This window comes from Poeciliopsis prolifica, unplaced genomic scaffold, assembly GCF_027474105.1.
Source record: "Poeciliopsis prolifica strain line A6 unplaced genomic scaffold, Auburn_PproV2 SCAFFOLD007, whole genome shotgun sequence".
NCBI classification, from domain to species: Eukaryota; Metazoa; Chordata; class Actinopteri; order Cyprinodontiformes; family Poeciliidae; genus Poeciliopsis; species Poeciliopsis prolifica.
In genome coordinates, this window is record NW_026562382.1 from 1472298 (window position 1) to 1486160 (window position 13863).

Sequence of the window (13863 nt, forward strand, 5' to 3'; positions counted from 1 at the left end):
CAATCATGGATGAAGCATTAAAGAAAGAATACCTAGTGTTGTAGCTGACACCTTCAATTTAAGACGATAGAAATCTCACTTTTACATGTGAAATCTCATCCTAAAAAACTTTTAAAAGAAGGAAAAATAAAACTGTCTGCATTTGCACCAGCTTCTCAATACCTCTCACCAGCAAGAAAAGCTTTCCCACAGTACGACACTACCACTTCCATGCTTCAAAGTAGGGACGCTGATGCGCAGTGTCGGTTTTGCGTTTTGACGTCCATCTGTAATTTTCCGTCTACTTCAGAAATATCTACTCCTTTGAGTACTCTAGCATAAAATCCAAACGCGGTACGCTGGAGTTTGTGAATGAGATGCAAAAGGGACACTTTTGCAAAACAACGTACACATGTGCACATGGGACGGGTAGCAGATTTTCTTTTCAAATATGGAAGCTAAAGGTAAAAGCGTCTACACAAGCGTCTCCTGAAACTTACAATTGGTGTTCAGTGACGACTTTGCCCTGACCACAAACCTGCTGCGAGGGATTTTCTTTTCGTTCCTGTGAGTCCCATTTAAATCCAGCGTCAAAGCCTCATGTACAGATGGAAAAAAATAAAAGACAGATTTGTGGGCGAAACATCCAAAAATACTGTCTGGGAGACGTGATTTAATCCCACAGTATATCTGAACTATACTGAATGTTTTTGGCTTCTTGTGTCCAATATGTCCAGGAAAGACAATGAAGAGCAAATTATTTACAAATGCAATGTTCTTTAGCTTATTTTTTAATCCCACTGTTCCTCACTTAAATCTGCTAGCCAAAACAAGATTATGACGGACGGAGAGGATACAGTCTAATGTTTAACAAGCTTCACAGACTCTGCCGATACAGCATTTTATTCGGTTTTAGGTCACAAGAGGCTAACGTATTTGGGACAAACATTGAGACAGAGACAAAGTGTACCTGAACATGCAAGCGGTTTATCTTAGTGATTAAGTTTTATATATATATATATATATATATATATATATATATATATATATATATATATATATATATATATATATATATATACATATACATATACATATATATATATATATATATATATATATATATATATATATATATATATATATGTTAGAGCTTTTCAACTTGGATTAGAATCTGTAAAATTCAGACATTATTGGGGAAAACTGAAGGGATTTAGTCAATTTACACACTGTAATGCATGCAATGTTTCTGTTATCCGTGTTAATATAGATGTGAAAGCACATAAGCTCTGTTTTCCCTGAGTTTAAATCAGCCGTTTCCCTGCTTGAGGTCAGTTAGAATAGAAACGACAGATTTTTTTTTTTTTTTTTTAAGAATGTGAATTCCTTTTTCAAAGTTACAGTTTTATTAACATCACCACGAATCAAGAGCTGCTGGCTGAAGCTGTTAACTTCTGAAGACGCTGAACTTCAGGCGTTGTATCAGCTGGGATGGTTCCAGTCCCAGGTGAAGGGGCTAAACATTGCTGGGCCTGGCACAACACCCTGTGGCCCTCCCTGCATTCAGGATTCTGTTGGGTGATATGAGGTTTACTACCCTGACATGCAGTGATTTGTTGTGGAGATAACTCTTGATTCTTGAGACGTTTAAGGAATGACAAACACTGACATGACAGGTGAGCTGAAGACTTTCAAAAGTCTCCTCCTGGGTGTCTTTCGTGGGTTTAAACTGTTTTCTCTTCTTTGGAGTTGCTCAAGAAGCAAAGTAGCACAAAGGGTAAAAACCGACGCGTTCATTCATTATGCCCACCGTCAAGAACTGGCGATTAATTCTACTGTCATCTTATGTAACGTAATTTTTTATTTTATCCAAGTTGTCTGCTCAGATTCATTTTTTCCCTTTGCATTTTCTAAGAGAATAGAAACAAGACACTTTTTTTTGTGTTTTTTTTTTCCAGTTGTTGGTTTCACTCGGTGCCACATCCGTCCCTGTTTTGAGTTTCTTTCTGACTCTTCTGGATGCAAACAAGGAGTTGGTTCAAAGATCCAAGCATGCTGTATGTACAGCATCAGGTAACCGGGTACAGGGTTTAATTACATGCTCCGTGGCCCAGACTGAACTCGTCCCTGCACACGCTGCCAGATGCCCGGTCCCCATGACAGTGTGTGTGTGTGTGTGTGTGACGTTCTCACCCACCATTGTCCTTAGTATTAATGCGAGCTGGACATGTCCTCGTGACATGGCTTGATTCATTTGAGGATGAGACACAGATACTGAATAGTTGATGAGATGGGAGGCGTACAGGGGCAGGAGAGGGAGGAGAGGGAGGACAGGGAGGAGAGGAGAGAGGGAGGGATCGAGCAAGAGAGGCGGGGGATCCGCTCAAGCTTCAGCGAGTCCGGGAGGCAGAGTGTGACAAACACCTTGCGACTAAAGGAGGGAGGCTGGGACTGCCGGAGTCAGACGCAGTTATCCCGAGAAAAAGGAGCAGCTGTGGGGCAGGCGGATGGTTGGTGGGATGGCCCGTGCTTTCGACTGATCGGAGGGAACTGAGGAGAAGTCCATGGAGAAATTCAAAGGTCCCACCACAGGATTTACCAAGGCCACCTGTGGATGGAGAGCCCTGCTTCTCCCGCAGCTGAATAGGCAGTCCCTGTACGTGTACGGCAGCGAGGTGGCCGTGGAGCAGGAGTGCAAGCGCCAGCTGGAGAGCGGAGTCTTCGTCATTCACCCCTTCAGCCCCATGAGGTACTTCGGGCACCCGGTGCTGCATCTCGGGACGACTTTCATCCTGCATGGGATGCTCGGCATGAAAATGACAACAGAGAAAACTGTCTAAGTATTAGAAACTATTTGTCATTTCAATCAGGTGATGAAAAATTGTCCAAATGAAAACTTGACTGACATTTACAGTTTAAAATTTCTTCGATGAGATGACAGGGAAACAGCTGCAGTCACTATGCAAAAAGTCCTTTAACGTATACATTTTATGTCACTTATTGTTATATTTGCATTTACACTTTGGATGGAGTAGCTTGTTAATAAATAATCGATTTCTCCTGGCGGATAATAAAGCATGTTCTATTCTATCATAAAGTTGCCCCTCCCCAACCTGCTGCTGAGCACAGCTAGCTGACAGAATGCCTCGACTTTCTTTTCCAAGTATTACAATCTGAAAATGTTTCCTGTTATGAAAACACAAACAATCATGGCGCGAGTACTACACCATCCACCACTTGATTTGTTTTTCAAATCCTGTAACAGTGAGAAACTGTAGTCAGTTTTTTTTTTTAATCTACGGTTTGTTGATACATTTCAGGTGCAAACATGGCAAAATCTAGACACCACACCAGACTGACTTTTAGGTTGTTAAGACATGTTAATTAATGGATCATTATATAAGGCCAATTAAGAAATACAATTTTTAGTTATCACATTTTTTTTGTACTTTATGTTGCTTCCTATGCAGCGACAGTTACTACAATGATGTATTAATGTATCAAACATACAGTATTTTGCAATGGACTTCAAACTATTTTCTTTAAACTTGTGTTTAAAAATTTATTTATGCCTCCCCCCCTTAAATCTTTGCTATTAAACCTTCACAGCAAACTGATTAGCAATCCTCCCAAAAAGTTGTTAAAAATTTTTTTGTAAATTTAAATTTTTTTTTTTTTTTATTAAAGTGGCGCCACGATTAATTACCCCTATGAAAATTCCCTTCCAGTGAATGTAACTATTTCTGGTGATTAATGTGTTGATGCACGTCCCTGAGGCATTAACATATCATGACAAAATAAAAAAAGTATGAATTTCTCTTCAAAATTGTTAAAAATGGGAAAGACAAAAGAACATGGCAGGAAAGAAAACCAGATGTTTTCCTTTCAGGTCAGAAAATGACCACAGGGAAAGCAGCTGCTCGGCTAAACAAGACTAAACAGAAATAAAAAGGTTTGAAGCAACCGGAGCGCTGACAAACGAGGCTGGGGAAATTTACCTTAAAACCCCACAGAGTGAGAAAAACTGGAAATGGAGGTCACTGTGGGAAACCGCGGCAAATTTTTGGGTTAGGCCCAGGGTTAGGGGTTGTTATACTCGTTGTTTGAGTACTGATGCTTCTGGAGGGGGTTTGAATGTTCATTTCCTTTGCACCGCCCAAACAAGATAGAAACAGATAAAAGGAGACACCTGCAATAAAACATGACAAAAACCTGAACCCTTTTCTTATGTTATTACGGAAATTTTAGAAAAGAGGAAACACGTTTTGCGACAGATGGTGACCTGTCCAGGATGACCCCCGTTTCTCGCCCGGAACGTCAGCTGGAGAAAGGCACCAGAACCTCCAGACCCTAAAAGGGTCAAGGGTGTTAGAAAATGGATGGATGGCTGGATGGACGGACTTGAACATTTCAAGTCTCAGAAAGACAAATAAACAAACTAAAAACAAATTGATTTCTTTCTTTCTTTCTTCTTTTTTTTTTTTTTTACTTCCGCCTCTGCCCTCCTGCAGGAGTTACTACATCATGGTCATGATGGCCATCACCTTCCTGAACCTGATCGGGATCCCCATGGAGATCGCCTTCCTGGACGGCGACAGCGGGCTGGCGTGGGAGAGCTTCAACGTGTTCTCGGACACGCTGTTTCTGCTGGACGTGGTCCTGAACTTCCGCATGGGCATCATCACGGAGGACGCCGAGGTGAGAGTGGCCGCCTGCTCCATTTTCAGACACAATCTGGACGGAGCGATAATCCGCCTCGCCGACGGGCTCATGCAACCCATCCCGGTCCCGTCTGTAATCCACTCAGTGCACGAAAGGCTAGATTAACCTCCCGTCCTGAGATACGGGCAACATTGGCACCTGCTGCACGGTTTTATAACGGGGATTATAATGAGCGTATAACGTTTCTAATTAAGCGCCCTTCTGTCAATATCCCGTTTGTTTTCCCCGAATCAGAGTTCTTGCTAATCACGAATGAAACGTCTATGATATTTTTCAACACAAACATCTGGATTTGCATCTGGATTACCTTTCTTTTTTTCTTTTTTTTTTTTTGTAGTCTGTTTCTACGAACTTCTGACATTCATGCCAGTCTTCATTCATGCCATGCTGGCAAACCCGAGCCAGCATGGCGGTTTATTTTCAAAGTACTCCCTAAATATCGGATCGGACGGAGCGATAACATTTTGAATCGGTTCGTGGCTACATCCGGTGTCCGTCCTCTCTTCCAGGAAGCTATTCTGGACATCAAAAAAATCAGGGTCTGCTACCTGAGGACGTGGTTCATCCCGGACGTCATAGCAGCTTTCCCCATTGGATACATCCTGCTGTTTGCGGTAATGAGAATATTTTTTATTTTCATTTATTTAGTTTTTACGAGAGCTGTCTGCGATCTACATCAAAACACAAAACCCTCACCTTGTTTGCGTTTCTAGGACCTACACTACCACAACGACGACAACCCATCCAAGGCCAACAAGATGATGAGAATACTGATGTTCGTGCGGATCCTCAGCTTGATCCGGCTGGCCCGAGTGTCCAGACTGGTCAGGTTCTTCAACGAAGTTGAGAAAGTAAGTTCGACAACTAAAAGATTTGGAAGTCCTTTTGCCGTATTCCGCAAAAGGACTTCCAAATCTAAAACCTTTATAAATAAAGGTTTTTTAAATCTCTAATTGTGCTCATTATGTTTGTTGCAGGAAAATCTAGTTTAGGTTTTACTGTTCGAGCAACGAGCTGGACATGGCGTTTGTACTGTTCCCCTTATAATCCCCTTATAATAAGCGATTGAAAACTTGTTGAAGGAAAAGGTGGCAAAAGACGTTATGTTACATTCTCTATGCTCATGCCGTTTCCTTAAGAGATGGCAGTTTGGTTGGTGAGCTTTGCTGACAATATCAAAAATAAACTGTTTTTGCTGTTTGTTTTTTGTATGCTATTATCTACAAAGCGGAGACGCCTTTCTTTTGTCGGTTATTTCTGCTGTTTATAAAGTGTTTTCTCAGGACACCTACGTTTCCTGCTAAGTATTTCTTGCCATTTCGCTTAATCTTCTCATCTGGATTAGTATCTGGTTTCTTTAGCCCCTTGTCTGCAGAACTAGATTTAACCACTTCTTCTTCAGTCGGTCCTAGCCACATTCTTCTCCATTTACAGACACCATGGTATTCCTGGTTTCTGAAACCACTTCAGGGGGCGGTACAAGCCAGAGCAATTTGGTTTTTATAAGTGACACTATCAGGTGTTGTAAGGTCACAATAAATGTCAATGGCCCAGTCTTATTTTATTGAAGAACATTATTTAACAGTACCGGTGAAACAATAAAAACTTTAGTTTAAATTTTTCATATTTTACATACAAACAAAAGTGTCACAACAGGTCCAACTACACCTGCTTTGGTCCTCTTACCAAAAAAAATTATGTGAACAGCAGTGTTTTGCTTTTAAAAAAATCAGAAGGTTTGAAGTCAATTGACAACGAACTAACAAAACAGCTTAAGCCACCGATAAACTGTTCTGAATTTTAGATTTCCTTGTAGTGCATAAAAAAGCCAAATAAGTTTTGTGGCTATTTAAACGCAAATAAGCTTGGTGGATGACATCAGTTACACATGCGGTGCACCCCTATAAATGATAATTTTTATCAAGCAGTGTTTCTATTTAATAACCAAATTAAATGAAGCCAGATTGACAAGCTGAATATTGGAGAGCTTGCCTACATTAGGTTTTGGCCAAATGTAGGCCAAAACTTACATTCGGCCCTGTAGTTTTATGTTTGTTTGAACTGTTTTCCTGACTGATGAAGATCATTACTTATTTAGGTGTAGATTAAGTTGTTTGGGTAATCTGACTAAACTGTTGGTTTGTTTGCAGCCCGGGTGATCGTCTGACCGCTCCCGTTTCTTACTCTGCCTTATTTAGTTGTACATCTGTCATTTGATCGAACTGTTGACCAAAGCAGAAGTCGTACTAATCCAGAAGAAAATGTAATTCTAATGCTCTTTTGATGAATTCAGGTTTTTAGTCCAATTTTTTATTTTTTTTGGTACTTCTTGAACACCATGCTTTTCTCTGCGTTTGCCGTTGCTATGCAGATTATTGGCTAAAACACATGGAAAACATTACTTGCGACATTTGCCTAGCCAATATGACTGCGCCAGTTTGATGACAGGTTGTAGATATACTAGAAACTTCATGCACATTCACTGAAATTTGCACTCTTTCGTGTCGTGTCTTCTCGGCAGGTGTCAAACGCAAACCTGGAGGTAGTTCGGCTCTTCTTCCGCATCTTGTCTCTCTTCATGATGATCTTTTTGCTGTGTCACTGGAACGGCTGCATCCAGTACTTCGTCCCCATGCTGGAGGAGTTTCCCACCGACTGCTGGGTTCGGAAGGAAAACTTGATGGTAAAGGCCACCAAACCTTTCTTCAAATGTACAGACAGGATGACAAATTTATCAAATTAGAGAGCCAGTTCTGTGGATTCTTGGTGACGTGGTGGTTTGGGTAACTGGTTGCAATATAACAACGTCGCCTTATTTCTTTCAGAACTCCACAGTCATCGTTAAATACTCTTGGGGAGTTTTCAGAGCCCTCTCCCAGATGATTGCTCTCTCTTACGGATCCATGGACGCTCCAACAAGTCAGACGCTACCTTTTCCTTCAGGAATCTCACACTTTAAAAAAAAAAAAAAACTAACAAAAAAAAACAAGTACCCAAAGGTTCTCACTAGCTCTTTTTCTCTCCAGACTACATAGAGATGTGGATCGTCATGGTCAGCATGGTCTCTGGCTGCATGATGTACACCATCCTCGTAGCCAACGCTACGACCATGATCGCCAACCTTGACCCAGCAGCCAAGGAATACAAGAGCAAGGTCCTTGTACTAGCCTTTAGCTATTGAAATTGCTGACTCTCCTTTATTGTTTTACAGTGTTTTTTTGTGACGAGTATATATGTTAGTACGGAAACATTGATATAGCTACAATAACTAGTCCCCGCTTATTGGGGTATTTATCTTACAAACAAAATAATTAGACATTTTTATCAGCAAATACATTTATGGCTGTGGAAACTAAAGACATGTTCCAAAATTCAATTCTGTTCAAGTTGCATTCTTGGACTCTTGAGTCCATAGCTACAGATTGAAAACCAAATAACAAAAGTTACAGCCCACAATAAAATCATACATGTACATTTAAAGAATATAAAAGCATAATATAAATAAAATCCACAATTTCTTAAATAGGAGTCAGTGCTCACAAGCATTTATACCAGACTGAATGAGAAACGGGAGTTACTCATTGTCGGATTTGTCAGTGCTAAAATTATTCTGACAATTAATTAATTCTCTCTTCAAAACTGAACATTGACATATTTAACAAGTTTACATACTGCAAATGTATTTTTTACAACATGTTTATAAGGACTAAAAGAGTCACGTTAAACCAATTCTGCAGGTTCTGTGGATATAATTGTTAAAATGGTGGTAATCAAACCGTAATTGCTGTTAAACATTCTCTCCTTCATTTGGCTCAGACACAAAGAAAAATGTTTTCAGCGCGCAGGACTGTTACAGAAAAAAGGTTAATCCTTTTAAGCTTTTTAGATTTCCTAGTTGTAATAAATGAATCTTGGAGTCCTTTAAGCTTTATATTATGAAATTACATGCTTTATAAGTGCTGATTTTTTTTTTTTTCCACAGATGAGTCGCTTGGAGCACTACATGGCCTTCATGAAGCTTCCACCAGAGTTGCAGCTTCGCATCAGCAACTACTACCAAGCTCGCTACGGAGGGAAATGGTTCGACGAGAAATACATAATGGACACGATATCATCATCACTCAAAGAGGTAAACCTCATCAATACACAACTATACATTTGATACTTTTGCGGAGTTGTTGAAAATGTTGTTTTTTACCCAGTCTCTAGTATTTAAGGTATAGACTAAGTGATGCTTGAGCAACAAAACCTTTTCATCTGTAATATATATAAAAGGAAATTTGCTAACCCAACCGGTGGTTGGGTGTTAGAGCAATCATTCATCCAGCGGCGCGTCATGTTTTTGAGTCAAAAAATGTTTAAAGTTGACAGGAAATCATGTGTTACGGAAAACTTGCAAGATTAATAACTGAACACTGACTATAAAGTACTAAAAAATGCAAACATTTTAAAAAGACTTTAAACAATAAGCAATGCGTAGCCTGGTGGGGGCAGAAGTAAAGTCTGGCGGCCCGCCAGGCTTATAATACACTGGAGGAAACCCTAATATATGCATACTAATTGTCTAATTTGATCTTTGTATCCTTGCATTTCTAATGGGAAATCATTTTTTCTTTTCTTTCCCAGCAAGTCCTGATGGTAATGTGCAGCCAGCTGCTGAAGAAAGTACCGATGTTTCAGAACAGAGAGGAGAACTTCATCAACGACGTCCTCTTCAAGCTACATTACGAGGTTTTTCAGGAGGGAGATGTCATCGTCCGACAGAACGTCCCGGGCGATCGCATGTTCTTCATCGATCACGGAGAGGCCGTGATGGAGACCGAGTCATATGAGAGGGAGCTCTGCGACGGAGACTTTTTTGGAGGTATGGTTCGATTTGTTCCACGTCTCTGGTTACGTTCGGAAAACTTCAAATTGTATATTTTGTCATTTGTAAAACAGGACGTGACGTTTCCCTCATTGTGATCACTATCAAATCATCACAGCAATTTTTTTAATTCTGTGTACAGCTGTCCTTTTCAAAACATTGCCAATGAAAGCTGTTCTAAACCCACTTTCTGATTACATTGTAGTTGATTTTGTAAATTCCGGGGAGTTGACGGTACTATTTTGCTTTCTAAACTCTGAAAAGTGTGGCATGCATTTGTGTTCAGCTGACAGAAAGAAGAAAAAAAAAAAGAACAGCACCTTCTAGCATAATGCTGCCACAACGTTTCACCTATTGGCTGCTGGGTTCAGGGTTTCAGTGTTAGTCCTCCTCCACAAAAAGCATTTTTTTGTATGTAAAACCAAAAACAATAGCTTCCTTTTAGCCAGTGTTTCATAGTTCATGGAGCGCTTGGTTAACAGTTATCAGCATATCTAAGTGTGCTGTGTTGGTGCAGGGTTATCACACAAATTTGTAGTTCTGTATATTTATGTTTGCGTTTCAAAGAATTTACGTTTTAAGTCAATTCAGAAAATATTTTCTGTATCAGATCGGCTGATACTAATCCTCAGATATCTGTATCGGAAGTTACAGATATCCCTACCTAATGAGTTTGGCTGCACTGTATTTCACTTAAGGTTATCGGAGTAAACGGGCTAAATCTAATTTTATGGTCACATAGCAAAATGTGACATCTTTCAAGGCGTTTTAAGTGTATTTGCTGAACTTCCAATTTTATTTTGATAGTAACCCTGTGACATTTAATAGTACCTAAAAAAAAACCCAATGAAATTATTTCTTTGTTACTTTTTTGGTACTTTTGTGACTGTATTTTGGCAGAACGTCGTGTCGAGTTACTGTCACAGGGCGTTCTGTCTTTACAAAATGTGTTTCTGAGCATGACAAATGGGTTTTTGAAAATGCCAGTTGGTCCTTGTGTTTATGTTCGGCTTTGGCAGCTTCAAGCTTCGCTGTGAAGCCTCCTCCTTTTCCCCATTTGGCAGATTGATCACATATAGTGACTTTTTTTTTTTTCTTCCTTCGTTCCTCTCCTAACTCTCCCCTCCGTACTTTAAATCATTTGCTTAATTCAGTGGCTTTTTTGGGCTGGAACCCGTCCCAGGCCGGTTGGCACCGGAGACCGTCGGAGCTAACGGCTAACGTCGGTTCGTTCTAACGACAAATTAACCGTTAGAGCTCATCCGCTCCCTCCGCCGTCGAGGCTCGCGCGCTCATTAGTCTGACGTTTCTTCCCCCCCGTCCTCTGTCCGCAGAGACGTGCGTGCTGACCAAAGGCAAGCATCTGGCCACGGTGAAGGCGCTGACCGACTGCCAGTGCTTCTCCTTGTCCTGGGACGACTTTCAGGAGGCGCTCCGGGGCTTCCCGGACATCAAGAAGGACCTAGAAAAGATGGTCCTCGTCAACGCCGACGGTGGAGTTGTGTGAGAAAGAAAAAAGTATTAACTGTTTTGTTTTTTGTTTTTTTGGGGGGGGGGGGGGGGGTGAAGGAATCCGGATCTAACCCTATGCACTTTCGGGGCATTTGATTGGCTAACGGAGAGCCAGTGAAGAGGGGTTTTTTTTGCACATGAACGAAAGTTGAGCACCTTTTAAATGCTACAAGACTATGAAGAGTTTTTGCCTTCTAATTCTCTATTTATCTACACCAAACAAAGACCTCATCATATAGGGCATTTGGGGTGTTTTTTTTTTTTTTTTTTTTTTTTTGCTGAATTATTGCCGTTTATTGCAAAAACAAAATTCTCTCCTGTCACGTTTTATTGGAGCTGTAAGCTCTTCTAGGAAATGTAGTTTAAATACCAGTTAGTATTTATACTAGATGGAGAAAGAAAGTTTTTTTTTCCACATATTAATTTCATATGTGTGGTTAACAACAGGCACAGTGCAGGTCAGGGGTTTACATACATTTATTATGAGTATAAATTTTATAGACATTTTTCTTTATTTACTTTTATTTCACTTCTGTATTTCATTCCCAGTTCATGTAATAATTGAAAGAAATCAAGAATAAAAAGGAGCAGGGCATAGTGTGAACTTCTGATATTTCTGCAGATTCACACAGAAAATTAGCGATTCAGCTCACAGAAAATAGTTCAAATACACACAGGAAAGCATCAAGTCATTCAGTGGCAAACTGCTTCATCACAATGATCTTTTACAGATGTCTTTAAAAAGCAGAAAGAGATTTCGATTTAGCTTTGATTTCACCTCACTGTCCGGCTTGTTCCATAAACTGACAGCTTTAGTTGAAACCAATTTTTCCAACATTGCCATTCTGAGTCTACTTTCTTTTTTTAAATCTCCATTTGCTTTCTCTTTACCAATTCTCTCTACCGATTCGTGAAATGTCAATAAGTTTTTTGTTTTTAAACTATTTTCCGTTATTATTATATGTAATGTCGTCACCTTCCTAAAATAATAAGTCATATTTTGCCAAAAGTGATTTTTTATTTTTATTTTTTTTGTAGTTTGGCAAAAAGAAAATGACTTAGGCCATTATTTTAGGAAGGCGAAGACATTATTATCTTAATTACGTTAATTACTTATTTTTACTTAATTATTTTTTCCAGCATACATCTAAGCCACCGCTTTGCCCAAACCCCATTAAAGTCAGTTTTGTAGCCTATTATAGACGCCAAACAGCAAAGTGAGACCAAAAATATAGAGAAATCAATGGACTCCCACGGGAGACTGGAACTGTCCATGCCCAAGGTGAAGCAAAACGAACCAACAATCAGCGCTTCCTGTGTTTTTCCGCCCCACCCTCTGCAGAACGAAGCGCTGCAGAGACCTTCACGCTGAAGGTCAGTTTACAGTCTGATTGAATAACCTCAACTGAAGCTGGAAGCTGTTTACTGTTAACAACAACAACAAAAAAAGCTAAGACGGCCGGTAGATGTTATTATTTTTAGCCACTGTTTCCTTTGCCAGTGTTTGCACTCTGCCATGTTGTTGAACCACTTCTGGAGAGCAGTCTGACCGGAGCACATCGGTGGTTTCCATTAATATTAAATGAACGCCATCTCTTGCAGATGAAGCCGGTGTGGATCATATCTAAGCCACGTCTGATTTTTGGGGCCGTTTATTGTCTTTAACCTCATTAGCAATACACTACCTGGTCAGTTTGTCCTTCCTTCTGTTTTCTTTTTCTTTCTTTGTTTTTTTAAAAAGTGGCCTTAACTGTACGGACGAATATTACTACAATAGAGCTTGGCTTGATTATGCATATCTTGGTCTCCTTCAAAATAGCTGTAGATCTGCTGACTTCTCTCCTTCCTCCAGATATGATCTGTATTTACCTCAACGTCGCGGCAAGACGGGAGATCCAAGGATACTTACCATAAGTGCACAGGATATAACAGTCCGGATGCCTCTGAGAAGAATGGATGTAATGTTTTTCGGATTTGTAATTACTCCTTTAATTTATGTAGACTGTTTTATTTTGTCTGAAATAAAGAGCAATAAAGCGAACCTATCTTAACTCTAAATGCAGCTCTCTGTTTCTTCATTCTCGTCCGCCACGCGTGTAGCTTTGCACGAATATCTATGGCTCCTCTCCAGCTGTTTTCCATATTTTTAGCATGTTACAATCACAGACGTTGGGGGTTTTTTATGCTACAGACTAAAATAAAGTAGCACATGATTCAGTACACGGTTTTCTACATTTTCTGTGTTCAGTTCCCTGAATCGACATTGTGTGCAGTCACTTTACCGGTCTATCCTGAAATATTTGTCATTCTTCTTTCTAAATACTGGTACTTTTTTTTTTTATTGAATATTGCGTGATAGATCCAATATCATTGGTGGACCTGTTCCTACCGCACTTTTTCCTTCCGCTCTATTTCCTAGTATGCGTCAGTGTTGACGTTTGTGTCCTGTGTGTAAATGACTGATCCGTTTCACGAGTTTCCATTAAGGTTCTCTTTCACAGCATTCTCGATTTGAGACGGAAAATTTGGGGGGGGTTTCATTATCTATAAGTCATAATCATCAAAAGTGCAATGCAACAAAAAAAAAGCCTTGGAATATCTATGTGAGACAGATGTATTACACTGCAAAAAACCAAAATCTTACCAAAGATTTTTAGTCTAGTTCCTAGTGCAGTCGTTTTCGGCAGCTTGTTTTAAGTCAATAATTTTTTAATACTGATGAAAAAAGTTTCACTTAAAACATGAGCAAAATGTCCTGTTAGAGTTGAAATTGTCTGCGAGTG

General features: G+C 39.9%; 1 protein-coding gene across 2 annotated transcripts; it reads left to right on the forward strand.

Moving 5' to 3' along the window:
- Positions 1–2399: 2399 nt before the first annotated feature.
- hcn5 (hyperpolarization activated cyclic nucleotide-gated potassium channel 5) lies at positions 2400–13138 on the forward strand. Of its 2 annotated transcripts, none has more exons than XM_055031409.1 (11): positions 2400–2728; positions 4491–4677; positions 5211–5315; positions 5415–5552; positions 7223–7384; positions 7527–7620; positions 7728–7855; positions 8684–8830; positions 9328–9565; positions 10903–11071; positions 12933–13138. In XM_055031409.1, the coding sequence occupies exons 1-11, from the start codon at positions 2544–2546 to the stop codon at positions 13129–13131; spliced, it is 1752 nt and encodes a 583-aa protein (XP_054887384.1). In that variant the 5' UTR covers positions 2400–2543; the 3' UTR covers positions 13132–13138. The 2 variants fall into 2 exon arrangements, with proteins under 2 accessions (XP_054887384.1, XP_054887385.1); XM_055031410.1 differs by having other exon boundaries at positions 10903–11086; positions 12933–13017.
- The last annotated feature ends 725 nt before the right edge of the window (positions 13139–13863 follow it).

Bases quoted from the DNA above. Each gene is read 5' to 3' on its own strand.
- hcn5 (XM_055031409.1), top strand. From the start codon at position 2,544: ATGGAGAAATTCAAAGGTCCCACCACAGGATTTACCAAGGCCACCTGT. The intron at 7,856-8,683 runs GTCCTTGTACTA...TTTTTTCCACAG, and splicing joins CCAAGGAATACAAGAGCAAG to ATGAGTCGCTTGGAGCACTA. The intron at 8,831-9,327 runs GTAAACCTCATC...TTTCTTTCCCAG, and splicing joins TATCATCATCACTCAAAGAG to CAAGTCCTGATGGTAATGTG.